Source organism: Ascaphus truei, chromosome 2 (assembly GCF_040206685.1).
Source record: "Ascaphus truei isolate aAscTru1 chromosome 2, aAscTru1.hap1, whole genome shotgun sequence".
Lineage (NCBI taxonomy): Eukaryota > Metazoa > Chordata > Amphibia > Anura > Ascaphidae > Ascaphus > Ascaphus truei.
Window position 1 is genome coordinate 425800741 of NC_134484.1, and position 12904 is coordinate 425813644.

General features: G+C 38.6%; 1 protein-coding gene across 19 annotated transcripts in view; it reads left to right on the forward strand.

Annotated features, from left to right (window-relative positions):
- The window catches only part of SVIL (supervillin), a 191890-nt gene extending 179212 nt beyond the window's left edge, over nt 1-12678 (forward strand). For all 19 annotated transcript variants that reach the window (XM_075587689.1, XM_075587697.1, XM_075587701.1 and 16 more), the window contains 7 exons: nt 639-846; nt 1657-1790; nt 2549-2704; nt 4842-4985; nt 9077-9198; nt 10428-10583; nt 11461-12678. In XM_075587689.1, the coding sequence (XP_075443804.1) occupies nt 639-846; nt 1657-1790; nt 2549-2704; nt 4842-4985; nt 9077-9198; nt 10428-10583; nt 11461-11547 (1007 nt within the window). In that variant the 3' untranslated portion in view covers nt 11548-12678. The remainder of the gene's footprint in view (nt 1-638; nt 847-1656; nt 1791-2548; nt 2705-4841; nt 4986-9076; nt 9199-10427; nt 10584-11460) is intronic.
- Nucleotides 12679-12904: the final 226 nt, after the last annotated feature.

A 12904-nucleotide genomic window follows, 5' to 3' on the forward strand; every position in this document is an offset into this window, starting at 1 on the left:
CACCTCCCCACCGGCTTTTCTCGAGCATCTCGCACCTTTCACCATTGTGTCCAGTATTTTTGGAGAAGCCACCTGGCAACCCTAGGTATTGGCGTTATTGGGCGATTGCCTACATTTTTTTTTTTCCTTACAAGGCACAATTAAAAAAAAAAATTATTCTGAGATGAATACTAGTCAGAGGTCACGCAGTGAAAGTTGGAGGAATGTAGATTCAGGGAAACGTGAGAACAGTGACCCAATAGAGCTTGTAAAGCTAATATAGTCAATTTAAATTATTTAACATTAATATATCTTAAATATGGAAAAGCGCCAGGACATTAATGTAGTTTTAGGTTTTATAGCATTCTTGGGAAATGTGTAGACAAGGTGACCCTTGTTTGCCTTCAAGTTGTGCGTTTGGCAGCCTTTTTTTTTTTTTAATGTATGTAATTATCAGCTTGGTGTGGTGTAATTAGGGAATGGCTCATACCCAAAGTGTTAAGTTGCATATCCGTTTTAGTTTATTATACAGCGGTTATCTGCCTTGTTTTTGCTTCTCATTTTTACATCCATGGCGTCCAGATTTGCTGCAAAAGTGGTTTTTTATTTTTTTTTTGTTTTTTTGTTCCCACCTTTCACCCGATTTTGTTTCCTTGCAGGTGATTGGAGATTGTACTGTGTACGTGGAGAAGTTCCTAAGGAGGGGAATCTTGTTGAGGTTGCTTGTCACTGCAGCAGCCTCCGATCTCGGACATCTATGATCCTGCTCAATGTTAATAAAGCCCTGATCTACCTCTGGCATGGCTGCAAGGCACAGAGCCACACCAAAGAAGTAGCAAGGACTGCAGCCAACAAAATAAAAGAAGAGTAAGTACTGGAGCCCACGCCCAAATTGTAGACATTCTTCATCTTCTTGCTTATTTGGCTCTGCCGGTGTTCATCAGATAACTCTCCTGTTAGGCTGCGTCCTCGCTAGCGCTGAGCAGGCGGCGATTACTTACATATATAGCTATATGTAAGTCCCTGCTCACAGCGTGCGGGCACGCACGCTCACCCGCTCGGCGCTTAAGTAAACAAAAAACCTATACTTCCCCGCGCACTCAACTACTCGCTATGTGCCTCTCCCCCCCCCCCCAACGCGCTCGCGAGCACAGGCAGGACACCCGGCACATGCAGGACACTCTCCAAGCATAAGCACGCTCAGTGCCAGCGGGGACTCAGCCTTAGAAACTAATGCACTTTCAGAAAATATAATGCATTGCCGCACACAGGATGTCAGTGTATGTCATTGTCATTGTTCTAGTTGTCAAGATTAGATTAGATATGTCTGGTTTGCTAATGTACTGCATGGACTTTTATTTCTTTGTGGTAACAAAACTCTTGCAGTGGTCAGGTCTTGTAAGGTAGCACACATTCAAATAAAATGTCAAGTATAAGAAACCTGTCCTTTGCAAACTGATTTTTATGTAGCCCAGAAATATGCTCCATATTAAGAGCCAGAAAAAGGGATTCCTCAAAAGCATTTTCCTAATAAATGTCAATATTTAAACAATCTACCGTTGATGAATCAATGCTTTTTGAGTTGAATATTTGTTACATTCATTTTGGCTTGAAGCCCTCTATTTTTTTGGTGACAGTGGTAATGACTGGTATGTACCTTTTTAATTGTGCCTATAGATGTCCTCTAGAAGCCGGGTTACACAGCAGCAGCAAGGTGACCATACATGAATGTGACGAGGGATCAGAACCATTAGGATTCTGGGATGCCCTTGGAAGACGAGACCGTAAAGCCTATGATTGCATGTTGCAAGGTATTGTTGTTGCCAAGATCTGAAATAACTTTCTTTTACAAGCTGGATTGTAATCTTTCTCTTCCGAGGCAGCATAAGTATTTTATTTCATGCAGTGCACTAATTTCCTCTCAAAGTGAACTTCCCCTTTTGCCAGGGGGATATGTTGTCATACATATGTTGCCAAGATGTGTCAGTATCTTAGGCAAGCGGATTTTATTTTCCTGAAAACATCAGTAATGATGAATGTATGTGAAAACTTCATTTGTAAACAAGGGTAGCATAGAGGATATACCTTTTTTGTTTGAGCCTTTCCGGTGATTTAAAGTACTTTGATCAGATTTACTCTAGATTTCAGACAGTTGGAGCAATGAAGAGGTTGAAAAGTGGTTCAATGCATTGAAACATATTTTTACTTTTTACATTTAGGATAAAAAGCCATTTTTTTAAAAGGAAGATAAAAATACAACATACTGTACTATGCAATACATAATTCTAGCTGAGGAAAGCAGGAATCAGTAGTTGCAATAATGTAGTGATTAAGGATTTGTTCAGAAGGAGCTATCCACAATGGTAGTGTTTTATATAAGAGATATCTAAAAGGTACCTTTACACCACTTGTCCAAAATAGTAAGTAAACAGTTCCGATTTCCCAACAAAGTATGAGATTAGAATAGTAAACCAAAATAATCGAGGAGAAAGTGGGACTTCACCATTAGCGATATATTTCAAATGTAACCGTTTCCCCTACTAATGACCACTTTACCTCCTTGTGGCAGATCCTGGGAAATTTAACTTTACACCGCGGTTGTTTAGCCTTAGTAGTTCATCGGGAGAGTTTGCCGCTTCAGAATACATGTACCCTTCAAGAGATTCCACTGTTGTCAACTCCATGCCGTTTCTACAAGAGGACCTCTATACAGCTCCGCAGCCAGGTACACATTCAATTCACTGCTGATTTTACATAAGTAGTTAAAAGTTCTTGTAGCCTTGTTATTTCTGGAGAAACGTAGTACGCTTGAAGAAGAAACCCATGGGGTCTCAAAAGCTTTGCAAAGTACACTAGAATTCCATGACCAATGCGAATGTTGGTCCCCAAAATGGCATCGCAACCTACGTCTGATATGAGCAGGGGACATGCACAGACTTGTCTAGTCTCCTGCTAAATTATGTTCTTATGTTAAAGAACAATTAGAAGCAGGAGAAAATGTACATGAGCAAGACATGTATACAGCCCTTATTTGTTTTGTTACTTTGTAGAGTCTGGTTGAGTGTATTGGGTAGTAAAGGTAAAACTTTTCATTCTGCTGGTTTTATAATAATGCATTTAGAAATATGTAGGATTACGGTGGATATGTTTCCAGAGCAGCATTTGGGTAACATGAATAAACTAACATTTGTGTAGGCCACAATTAACTCGATGGGCTGACAAATGTCCTGTCATCAGTATCCACCATTCTCAGGCCCAGTAGTTATCTGTACCTTAAGCCAGTGCCATTGATTGTCTGTCTGTAGCGCTTCAACACTTTTGCCTTTCTCTTCTGCACTAATAGGTGACAGTATTTGGATTTGCATTTTTTAAAGCCGAGTGCATGTTTGCAATTATGATCTTTCACTACATATGGTCCATATTAGTTTGTTACCATCTGTCTTTTTATCTTGTAAACACAACTTGGTTTTAATCCCTTGACAGCCCAAGGGTCTTGTAACTCATTGCAATGTGATAATCTCGAAAATTGGATGTTTTCTTCTAGACTTTGCAGTGCTGAAGCGGTTAAGCAGTTGGTTGTAGCTCTTCAAGACACTTTAACGTAGTTATATTTAAATAGGCGCACCGTATCGTAATTACAATATGAATTAATTTAATTAAGAACGAGGATACTTAACACTCTTGTGGAGAGGTACAATTGCATCGCTCAAGTTCTTCCAATCAAGAAGCTACAGTAGTTGTATGAATTATTGGCAAGAAACTCTGGCACGGGTACAGTTTGGGAGTTCCCTCTTTATTAAGGCTAGAAACCCCCTCCCATATACAGAGACGTGAATATTCGGGTTCAAGAGACCAAAAGATCTAGTAGAGGTTATTAAACCCATTCAAAGCAATATAGATTACTTTATCTGAAAAACATTGGGACATTTATAAACAAAGTTACCTGACAAGGTCTAAAGGTTCTCAGATATTGTGTGTGTATGTGTGTGTGTGTGTGTGTGTGTGTGTGTGTGTTATTATTTATTAAGGATAACAAAAAGAAATGTGCTTACACAGCGCTAATCACAAAACAATAATAACACAATAAACCAATAAGGACAATAAAGAGACTAATAAAAAGAGTTAACAAATATGAAAACAAGGGAAAATAGCAGGGCAGCGAGGAATGGACTGGTAGAACCAGCACCAGAGAAAGCACAACAAAAACAAATACAGACCAGCGCCCAAAATGGTGAATAAATGTCCACTGAGTCCAAGGTAAAGTCCAATCAGTCGTGAGATCAAGCTCCACTCAGTAGATTGGTGACATGTGAAAAAAATGACAAGAAGATAATCATAGTGTGTATTGTAAACACAACAACATAAAACATGAAACAATACTAACTGACAACATAGAACATGAAACACAGAAGCTGATGTAAATAAAAACTAATTTATGAAACAAGGATGCCTGTTGCAGCGGGTAATCAGGGGTTAAAACCAGAACCCTACTTACAACAGGACTGGAAATACAAGCGTGATAACACCAGGCAATAGCGAATTCCTCTGGATGAAGAAAATCCTCTGCAGACACCTGCACAAGTGGGGGGGTAGTCGTACACTCCTCCCGTTAGCCGCAGGAACCCGACAAATAGCACGGCAAAGCACAGCTACACACACGGGGCCGCTCCTACACAATCTTCGTGTGCTGTGAGAAGATCCACCGCGTGACGCACTTCCGGTTTCTTCCAAGGCGCCGTGACCTCTGACCCATGGACTCAGTGGACATTTATTCACCATTTTGGGCACTGGTCCGTATTTGTTTTTGTTATTATTTATTATTATTATTATATATATTTTTTTCTGTCCAATTTTGCTTGTAGCTCTTTTCCTCGTTGACAATCATCACGAGGTATACCTATGGCAGGGCTGGTGGCCTGTTGAAAATGATATTACTGGATCGGCTCGGATTCGATGGGATACTGATAGAAAGAGTGCAATGGAGACTGTGCTACAATATTGCAAAGGTAATGTGGACTTCTAGATATGCAAGTTGGTTTGTATTGCCATCACATAAGGACATAAGAATCACCAACACCGTCTGATCAACCCCATTGTCCTGTCTGGCACAATGGCAGCACAGGAAGCGATAGAGAAGAGTTAAAAACCAGCACCTCCGAAGGGAAACTCCCCTGTTTCCTTTGCCATAAATTGTTGAACTTGCTCGTTAATCTGAGGATGGATTGCCACCATGAATTTGTCTAATCTTCTTCTCAACGCCTTTAAAGCAGCAGTAGCAGTTTTTTTTTTACATAGGTTTACAGCAGGGGGTGTCTGTAGCTGAACCGCGTTGATTTGCGCTTCGGGAACCCCCTGCTTCCCGAGATGCTTATCTCGGAAGGGTGCGCCAGTATCTGTGTTCCATTAGGGATGACATCACGGCTTCGTATTGGCCCACGGTACACGTCGTTTTGTTAGCCCCAACTAGCCCAGCCAGAGCTAGTGCAGACACCCTCTTCTGAGGTAAATATCTAGGGAAGCAGAGGGTCTATGGGGCTGAAATTAAGACAGTTCAGCTCCGGAGACCCCTGCTTCAAACCTATTAAACGTGTTTGTTTTTTGTGTGTCTCTCTCACAAGAGTGCTGCTCTAATGCTCTTGCCAGTCAGTAGTAATGAGTTCCACGGGTTGATATTGCACCGAGTTGCAAGGAATTCCCTATACCCATGTTATGGAACACAGACCGTATTAAGTTCGATATCAGACTGATTATACTCTGCATTCCCTTATGGTTAACTGCCACATTTATTTGAATTCTGACTTGAAACCCTTTGAATGAATTGCTGTGGGTATAGATCTTTCAATGTTTTTGGTTTTTAAACCCGCAAGCCTACTGTGTACGGACCTTTTTGCTGCTGTTTTAGCAATGCCACCATTTTAAAGTTCTGTCGTTTTCTGGAGAAGTAAATTGCTGAATTTGCCTTCCAGGGAAATTAAAATGGCCACTGCCATTCATACACATTGTGGCAATAGAGTGCCATGGTAACAAATGGCACAGACTCAATATTTTCAAAGATGGAAAACAAATTATAGATTGGCACAAAATAAACTGTAGGTTTTAGTCCTCAAGGGCCACCAACAGGTCAGGTTTTAAGGATATCCCTGCTTCAGCACAGATTCAGAAGTTATGAAGAGTTGGTATGAGCTACAGTAGAGGCAGCGATTATTCTAACAAAAACCAGTGGCAATTCCCCAAAAGACCCAGGTACACCCAGGTACATTCTGAATACATTTCCTTAAACTAGCCCCAGCATTTCTGCATTGATTAATGGCCTATCAGATTAACAGCGGGGGTCCCTGGCAGTCCCATTCAAACTGAATTGGACTGCCAGGGATCCCTGCTGTGTTAATCCTATGGGTCGTTAGTCAATGCAGAAATGCCTTAAACATGCCTCAAACTAGCCCAGAACATACCCAGCACATACCCAGAATGTAACCCAGCTAGTTTAAGGCAAGTGTTAGAATAATCGTTGCCTCTACTGTAAGCTAAATAGCACAGGATGTGCATTTTTATTACACCACCAAAAGGAGTGTGTGATTTAGAATTTTAATTTGGCTCCCTGACTGGCAAACGCACTGGGTTGGGTGGGAACTAGGAAAGTTCATCAACTTTAGGACACCACCATGTATTTGTTTGCAGCTCATGCTGCCCTAATTAATATTTACTCAAGTCTTAGTTATGACCTGTTTCAGCTGCAGTTTGTACATCGAATTATTGCAGGGGGAAAAACAGCACTTCTTATATATTTTAGCTGGTGATATTGTAAAGAATACTGCCTGAAAGGCTTGATGGTGGGAAGTTTCTTTGCATGCATGGTTTAAAGTGAGGCCAATGCAAGTTAGTACATTATTTCCTTTGTGCATAACATGCCATTGTAGTCAATCAAGCATGTCACATCTATATCTGTTAGGCAAGATTACATAAAACTGATAACCAAACTTGATATTGATTTTATATGTAATGGAAAGCCAGGCTTGCATGGACCAAGTACTCTTTTTTTTTTTTAATATTAATTTACGAGAATGTCCTTAAAGGAAGCTGGACAGGAAACTGAAATGTTTTGTGTGTCGGTGAAAAATATTGGTGTTTAATTCAGACTCGCAGCATACATTTTATTAAAGCATACTTGTATTCGGTAGTAAATTTACCATTTACCTTTTGATGCTAAAATAAAGACTGTTTAATATTAAAATAACTAGAAAATAAAGTTTAAAGGTCTCATTGGGAGGCGTGTTTTGGACCACAGCAAACATCCACAAAGCAATTTTAAAGCACTAAATGTATTTAAAATGGTCTTTTAATAATAACAACAACAACATATGTTCCTGATTTTAAGATTCCAGTCCTCGGACCAATGGATTATATTTCAAAATGTCGCAGACTTTAAACTATTCGTTGCGAACACAAAACATATCTGAAGTTGTGCAGTGCAGCGGTATAAAATACATTTACTACACAGTTTAGAAGATCCGCATTTCTATTATTCGGAGAATTACCTGTTTTTGATTTTATTCCAATTTCTCGTAAGGTTGTTCTTTAAGGCATGTGAATTTGAGTGTTGTTTTTTTTTTAACCTTTTAAATGAGACCCACTTTGCTGAGGGAATCCTGTTAACCACATATTCCCAGTGCCCTTATGATGTTCAGAGATAGTCGTGAGGACTTTGCTAGTGTTCTGGAAGGAGGGGGGGGGGGGTGTGTGTTGATCGTGAGTTCACAGGATCCCCCCCTACCATAGTCACGATGCCGGAAGTCCTGTGGCATTCTGATGCTTCTGTACTTGCAGCATCATAAAGATGAACAGACACATGGCAAAGTAGTGATAAGAAGTTGGGATCATTTCTGGAAAACATTAGTGCATACTGTACTTTTTTATTTTTCCCCTCAACACGTTGAAGTCATTATAAATGACTTCATAAAAATTATATTGGGAGTCTGCTCGTTTACATCATGTGTATAACAATTATGGCGCACAGTGTTTGTTTTTTTTATTATTGGGGTTGGCGTCCTCGGATAATAAAACAAAGTGGCCTGGCAATGCAGGGAATATTTTCCAATGTCTCAGACTTCAGTCACTACTTTTTTTTTTTTTTTTTTAAGAGCGCAATCATTAGATATTATGAATGCAATTGATGTGAAATAATCATTATAGACAGTATATGAATGAAAGTTATAGAATTGGCACACGTAAGCAATTCTTTAATAAATAGTAGAAGATATACATCTCTTGGTTGCCCGACACGGTTTGCAGAATTGTTTTGCTCAGATTTGTTGCTGGTGAATTTTAATAATAATCAATGCTTAAGCACGTTTAATGTACTCAAAATGGTATACAGTAGTAAAAGGACAAGATTCAACCTCTTAATTGCTTACGTGTTAGGGTTTGCAGAATATTTAGCGGTCACAAATTTAGCAAAATCCCCAACACTGGCAAATATTTTCCTGAAATTGCTTTTTCAAAAATAAAATTTCCACTTTGTATGGAGAGGGAGAAGAGACTCCATAACATGAAACTTATCTTCCTACTGATATTTGTCAACCTACAAATGTAGCATGTGAGCTTGTTCCACACTGTACCGTTACATAGCAGAATTTCATTTCCAGAGCTGTGCATTACAGAATATCATGCTATATCCCACCATAATGTTCCAGAAGGGACAATAAAGCCTGCTACATCAGTGCTCTGTAGATGTTGAGATGTATGTATAATACATTTTGCAAAATGAAATGCATGTATTTTGCATATTTACATTTTACAGTAGTTGCATAATTTTTGCATGTATGATTTTTTTTTTTTAACACGTTCTCCCATCTTTTAAGTTCTGGAAGTGCAAAATATGTCAACTAAACAGGAGTGCAAGCCTTGGCTAAAAATGTCACGAATATGTGTGAAACGTGAATAAAATGTCACCAAATATTTTGCGACCTAAACTCGGACATTTATACATCTGGGTTTCATGTGTAGATGCGACAGGTGACTGTACAGATATTTTATCTCTGCTAATGTCTGACTCCTTTACAAGGTGATAATAACTGAACATTTCCAATGTACATTTTAGGGAAGAATGGTAAGAAGCCTCCCAAGTCCTACCTGATTCATGCTGGTCTGGAACCACTCACATTTACAAACATGTTTCCAAGCTGGGAGCACAGGGAAGACATCGCTCAGATCACAGAAAGTGTAAGCAAGCTCTTTCATAGGAAATACTTCTCCTTTTAACCTTGCATTGTTTTTCATTTTATGGTTTTGCTTGTCTCCTTTTGCATACTTTTTTGTCCTTAGCCCACAAACAAAATATATATATATCTATATAGATATATATATATATATATATATATATCTATATAGATATATATATATATATATATATATTACAGTGTTCGACAAACCTATACATTTGCACGCCCCGGGCGAGTGGATTTAACATCGTGGCGAGCTCCTATTGGCCCAAGCAGCACACGTGTGGTACTAGGTGGCGAGTAGATTTTTTTGTTCGGCGAGTAGGTTTTTTGGTGATTTGTTGACCACTGTCTAAATATAAATATATATATATATATATATATATATATATTTCCTGTATTCAGATTCTATTCAAAATGTTAGATGGATATAGCTATTGTTTACAGTATTTATCCTAATGATGAGTATGCAAAGAGCTACAGTAGATCAGTAGTTCCTTCATCTGTCCATTTTTGGCATGTCTGGCTGGGAGTCATGTCACCCTTAAGATTTCTCAGCATGTATAGGTTGAACTTGATGGACTTATGTCTTGAACCCACAACTGGGTTGTTATATTCTTACTAGAACAATATCATTCTCATCAGGAGCCTCTTATTGTTTACCTGTACCATAGTAATGTTCCAAGATACTGTATCACTACAGCAGAATTCCATGTGTTATTTCATTTTGCTGTCTCTACAGTACCTATAAATCCTGGTACAAAGTTTAGATGTTTATATGAATGCCGTCTCTACCACTGCACGATATCTTAAGTAGAGATGGCAGAATGTGTCAATTTGATTTGCGTATTATCTGCTGCTTTTTTGACCATATTCGGTTTGCGGACAAATATTCGAACATTTGCACATTCGATTCGTCCCGAAGTTCCAGACCTTGCATTTGTGTTTTGCTGTGCAGGAGGAAGAGGCTATTCAAGGGCTGGAACTTCTGGATGAATCGAATGTGCCACTAGTGGTGGCCGGTGGTATTGCATAGATTTGATAAAGTAGGATTTTGAAATTGAATCTCCGCTAATAATTTGCACATCTGTAATCTCCTACTTGAAGTGAGAATGGTTTTGAAAGTTTACTAGACAGTGCTTATAAACTTTGCAGCTTTGCAATGTTTTGACATTTACACACATGCTTGGCTTTCCATACATTCGTTCAGTTTGTTTTTCTTTTCTTTAGGACGCTGAAGTCTCTAATCAGATAATCCTTGTGGAGGATGTTCTAGCTAAACTTTGTAAAAGGATCTATCCTCTGGCAGATCTTCTTGATCGCCCTCTACCTGAGGGCGTTGATCCACTAAAGCTTGAAATTTATCTTTCGGATAAAGACTTTGAGGTAAGAAACTGACTTTACAGTAATACTTTATATTCAAGTTAATAATCAAGAAAATTATCTTAAATCATACACACATTTCAATATTTTGTAGTAACACAATAGTAGTAAGAGGAAATGGCATCTATCGTTGGGTATCTTTATTTTGATACATTAACGTACAGTAAAGTGGCCCAAGTCTATTCCATTTTTCCTCTTTCAAGTTGCGATGTGGAGAATAACAATATGAAGAGTTACAGACGCTCATTGAAATGTGATGTAGTTGGTTCTGTCTGTTGCTCTGTTCTCCTTTATTTTCTCATGAAAGTCCTCCAGCTCTGACTTTGTGTAAACTGGTCTGCTCAACATCCTATATCACTAACAAACTGTTTATAGTACATTTCATGCAACACAGCTAAAAAATGCGTATTGCACCAGAACGCACTTCTTTGTGTTAATGCCTTGATTAATTCATATTATTGGTTCTTTTTCTATTCAGTGATTATGGTAAATGGAGTCACGAACAAGTTTCTTCAGTTAATTAAGATCACTATTAATTGATATCCCACCATTCAATTACAAAGTACTCCGTTTTAATTCTGAGTCCTTTATGTACCCACCTCTTTGGTGGAATTCCAAGTATTTCTGTGCTGGGGTGTTGATGACGGTTTCCAGACTGGAGAGAGACCAAAGGCACCAGCAAAGATAATAACTGAGGCACACAGGATTAAAGTGTTTGTCCAAAGTTATACTGTACAGCAAAATCTCACATCTTTAGCACACGGTTATCTCATTTCAATTGTGTGGATAGCAGATTTGTCAATGAGGGTGTGAAGTGCATTTACTTATATCTATACATATAACCTACTGACCCATTTTTCTTTTGTTTTTAAATGCTTAGGTTGCATTAGAAATGACGAGAGAGGAGTACAACACACTGCCATCGTGGAAACAAGTTAATGTTAAAAAAGCAAAAGGACTTTTCTGAAAAACTACACTTCCCTTTAAGGTTGTGCTGGATCAACTTTAACCCACCAGTTATACAGTATTTCAGCTTGATTTCCACCTCCAACCTCTTCATCACTGAGAAACACTGTCCGATTTGCACTTGCTCTGTTATTAAATGTCTGCATTTTACATGGTCTTTTGCGTTCCTGCATATGACTGTCAAACAGACCATCTTCCGTTTGTTTCAGGCCTGTTGTGGCGAGAACAGTCAGAGGTGAAGGGCTTTACTTAGACCTGATGTGAAGTCTTATGATAGTGCTGCCTATTGCATTGTGTCATAATGTAAATGTACATGAGAACCGTTCTCAAATCCCGCATCCTTCATTTCTCAGAGGATACACATTAAAACGAATATCTACTGTGCACTTAAATGAAATGCAAATATATTCCTTGGCTGCAAACGTACCTATTTTAAAGCGGTTCTCTTTTGTAAATGATTTTTTTTTTTTCCAATACTATAGAATTTATTTATATAAATACTGTATTTAACTATGCAATATACTCACTTTTTCAGGATTTGTGTGTTATTACACAAACCTAGTTATGTACCAGTACCTATTCTGAGCTAACCGTTGACGCACATAGTTGACTCTATATACATACGGGGAAGATTCCTTTTGCAACTGGCATGTCATGCTTTTTTCAATGCTGCATCAAGGGCTCAGATGAACAATTCAATGTATGTACACTAGTTACTCTCCATTGCCGCAGTGTCCTGTAGTGGTATAAGGGCTAAAGCTATGGAGTTAGTGGACACCCCGATTTTAACCTCTCTATGCCTCAAGGCGTGTGCAAAAATATATAATATTTTTCAGCGAGTAAGGTGCCTACAAGGTTATAAGGCATTTAAAGCACTGTATGATGGGATTCACAGTTACTTTGTAGTGCTTAAATGTCAGGGTGAAGGGGCTCATATAAAGTGTATAGTGCCTTGTTTTTGTGTACAGTTTATATACAGGAAAGATTCGTCTGCATTTTGAAGGCAGTTTAAGAAAGCATCTAATATTTGTACTTTATAATAGAATATTACATCTCAGTTTCTAATACCTGATGTACACTTTAAACTTGTATTTTGTGATATAAGAACCTGAATTAAAATGCTTCAGAATAATCCCTTTTGAAAGCCTGTTTATTACAACAATTGTCTCTGTATGTGATTTTAATCTACTTTAAATCACAAAATGAGTGTTTCATTTATTTTATGTTTAACGTACTTTTCCCCCACCCCTGGGAGATGTGTGGCTACGTTGTATGTGGTACAGTATGATACCTGTGGCTCACAGGAAACCTGAGCCTCCGCTGCTGGGAATCTGGGGTGCACCCGAGTTGGTGATCGG